The sequence below is a fragment of the Perkinsus marinus genome (assembly GCF_000006405.1).
Source record: "Perkinsus marinus ATCC 50983 genomic scaffold scf_1104296965964, whole genome shotgun sequence".
Lineage (NCBI taxonomy): Eukaryota > Perkinsozoa > Perkinsida > Perkinsidae > Perkinsus > Perkinsus marinus.
In genome coordinates this window covers 95,312-96,682 of record NW_003204134.1, presented here as the reverse complement: position 1 = coordinate 96,682, position 1,371 = coordinate 95,312, and the positions used below count along the sequence as shown (strand labels likewise).

The 1,371-nt window shown below is 48.4% G+C and overlaps 1 protein-coding gene across 1 annotated transcript; it reads left to right on the top strand.

Moving 5' to 3' along the window:
* Window positions 1-731: 731 nt before the first annotated feature.
* Window positions 732-1,329, top strand: Pmar_PMAR028512 (protein phosphatase 2c, putative; the record flags this gene model as incomplete). The annotated part of the gene is made up of 4 exons (XM_002769369.1): window positions 732-765; window positions 897-1,003; window positions 1,054-1,179; window positions 1,225-1,329. The coding sequence occupies 4 exons, from the start codon at window positions 732-734 to the stop codon at window positions 1,327-1,329; spliced, it is 372 nt and encodes a 123-aa protein (XP_002769415.1).
* Between the last annotated feature and the right edge of the window lie 42 nt (window positions 1,330-1,371).

Below are 1,371 nucleotides of genomic sequence, written 5' to 3'. Positions count from 1 at the left end.
AAACCGTCATCCACCACGTCAACGCTGTGTCGCACGACAGCAATCGGCTGTATATTTTGTGGCGCGTGACACTTTTCGAGACATCAGCCATGGCGGCGACTATTTCTTCTTTATCGCGACAGGCGAGTTGTGTATCATCCCTACTCCGTTTGCATGGGAGGTAGTACTATGGAGTGCTACTGCGTTATCCCACTGTTCTTCGTTACTACGCTGTGGCCACCTCTTATGGATTTTCGTGGCGCATGCGCATCCTAACCAGCATCTATGAGGCACACATATGTTAGATACGGATTAGGTCCGAGAGAAGCATCGTTTACAACACTACTACGGAAGGAATCAACCTTCAGATTCGACTCAGGGTACGGATACCGTTGACTCGTCAGGACATAGAGTGTATCCCCTCAGTCGAGTAGTAGTCCCTCACAGGACCAAGCAAAGGGCTGAGGATGCTTCCTTCAATAGCGACTTGTAACTCAGGATTTTCTCATAAGGAGGCAACCGTCGCCTTGTAGATATCTAGGTGTTGCTGACGGTGTGGGCGGTTGGATACTGGAAGGTGTCGACTCTGGCGAGTATAGTAGACTGTTGATGCATAAGTAATAGCCCAGTAGAAGATGTTTCATCACAGTTGATGGTCATGTAGAATATGCAACGAAATACGAAGCTATGAAAGGGCTCTATTGAGGGACGAGAGTGGTACCAGAGCTAGGTGTCCGGACCCAGTCTTGGCCATGACCAGGGCTGCAAGGCATATCAATCTGTTGGGTACGTCTGCCATTCAACGGTGATACAGATATTGCTCCATGGGGGGCTTTAGACTAGTTGTTGTTCTCATCATTACTCTCTACCACTCATGATAGTGATGGGGAGGAACTATGCTATTGATCTAACGTCAGGTTCATCGACATGTCTGCTTGCTTTCCTCGATCCCGATACCGGTATCCTCAACTCTGCTAACGTGGGTGATTCAGCGTTGATGGCCTATCGTCCAGGGACCTCATTGGTAATGCTCTCATATTCCTCAACACAACATCAACAGGTGTCTTTGTGCAGGCCTATCGGAGTGAAGAGCAGACCTTCGCGTTCAACGCTCCCTATCAGCTTGATAGGAATCAGCGTATATCGTCTCCTCTCCGACTTGCCCAAAAAACAAGGACACGCCTAGAGGAAGGAGATATGGTGAGAATTAGACGGTGTCCCGAATGTATTTCTTGCTATTGCAAGGTCGTTCTCGCCAGCGATGGTCTTTGGGACAATGTTTTTAACAAGGATGTGATGCGTGTACTTGAAGAGCAGCAGACGACGTTCATGCAGCCGCTAAAGAGCTAGCCACAATGGCGGTTACTAACGGTCGGAATAGGTATTAATGTA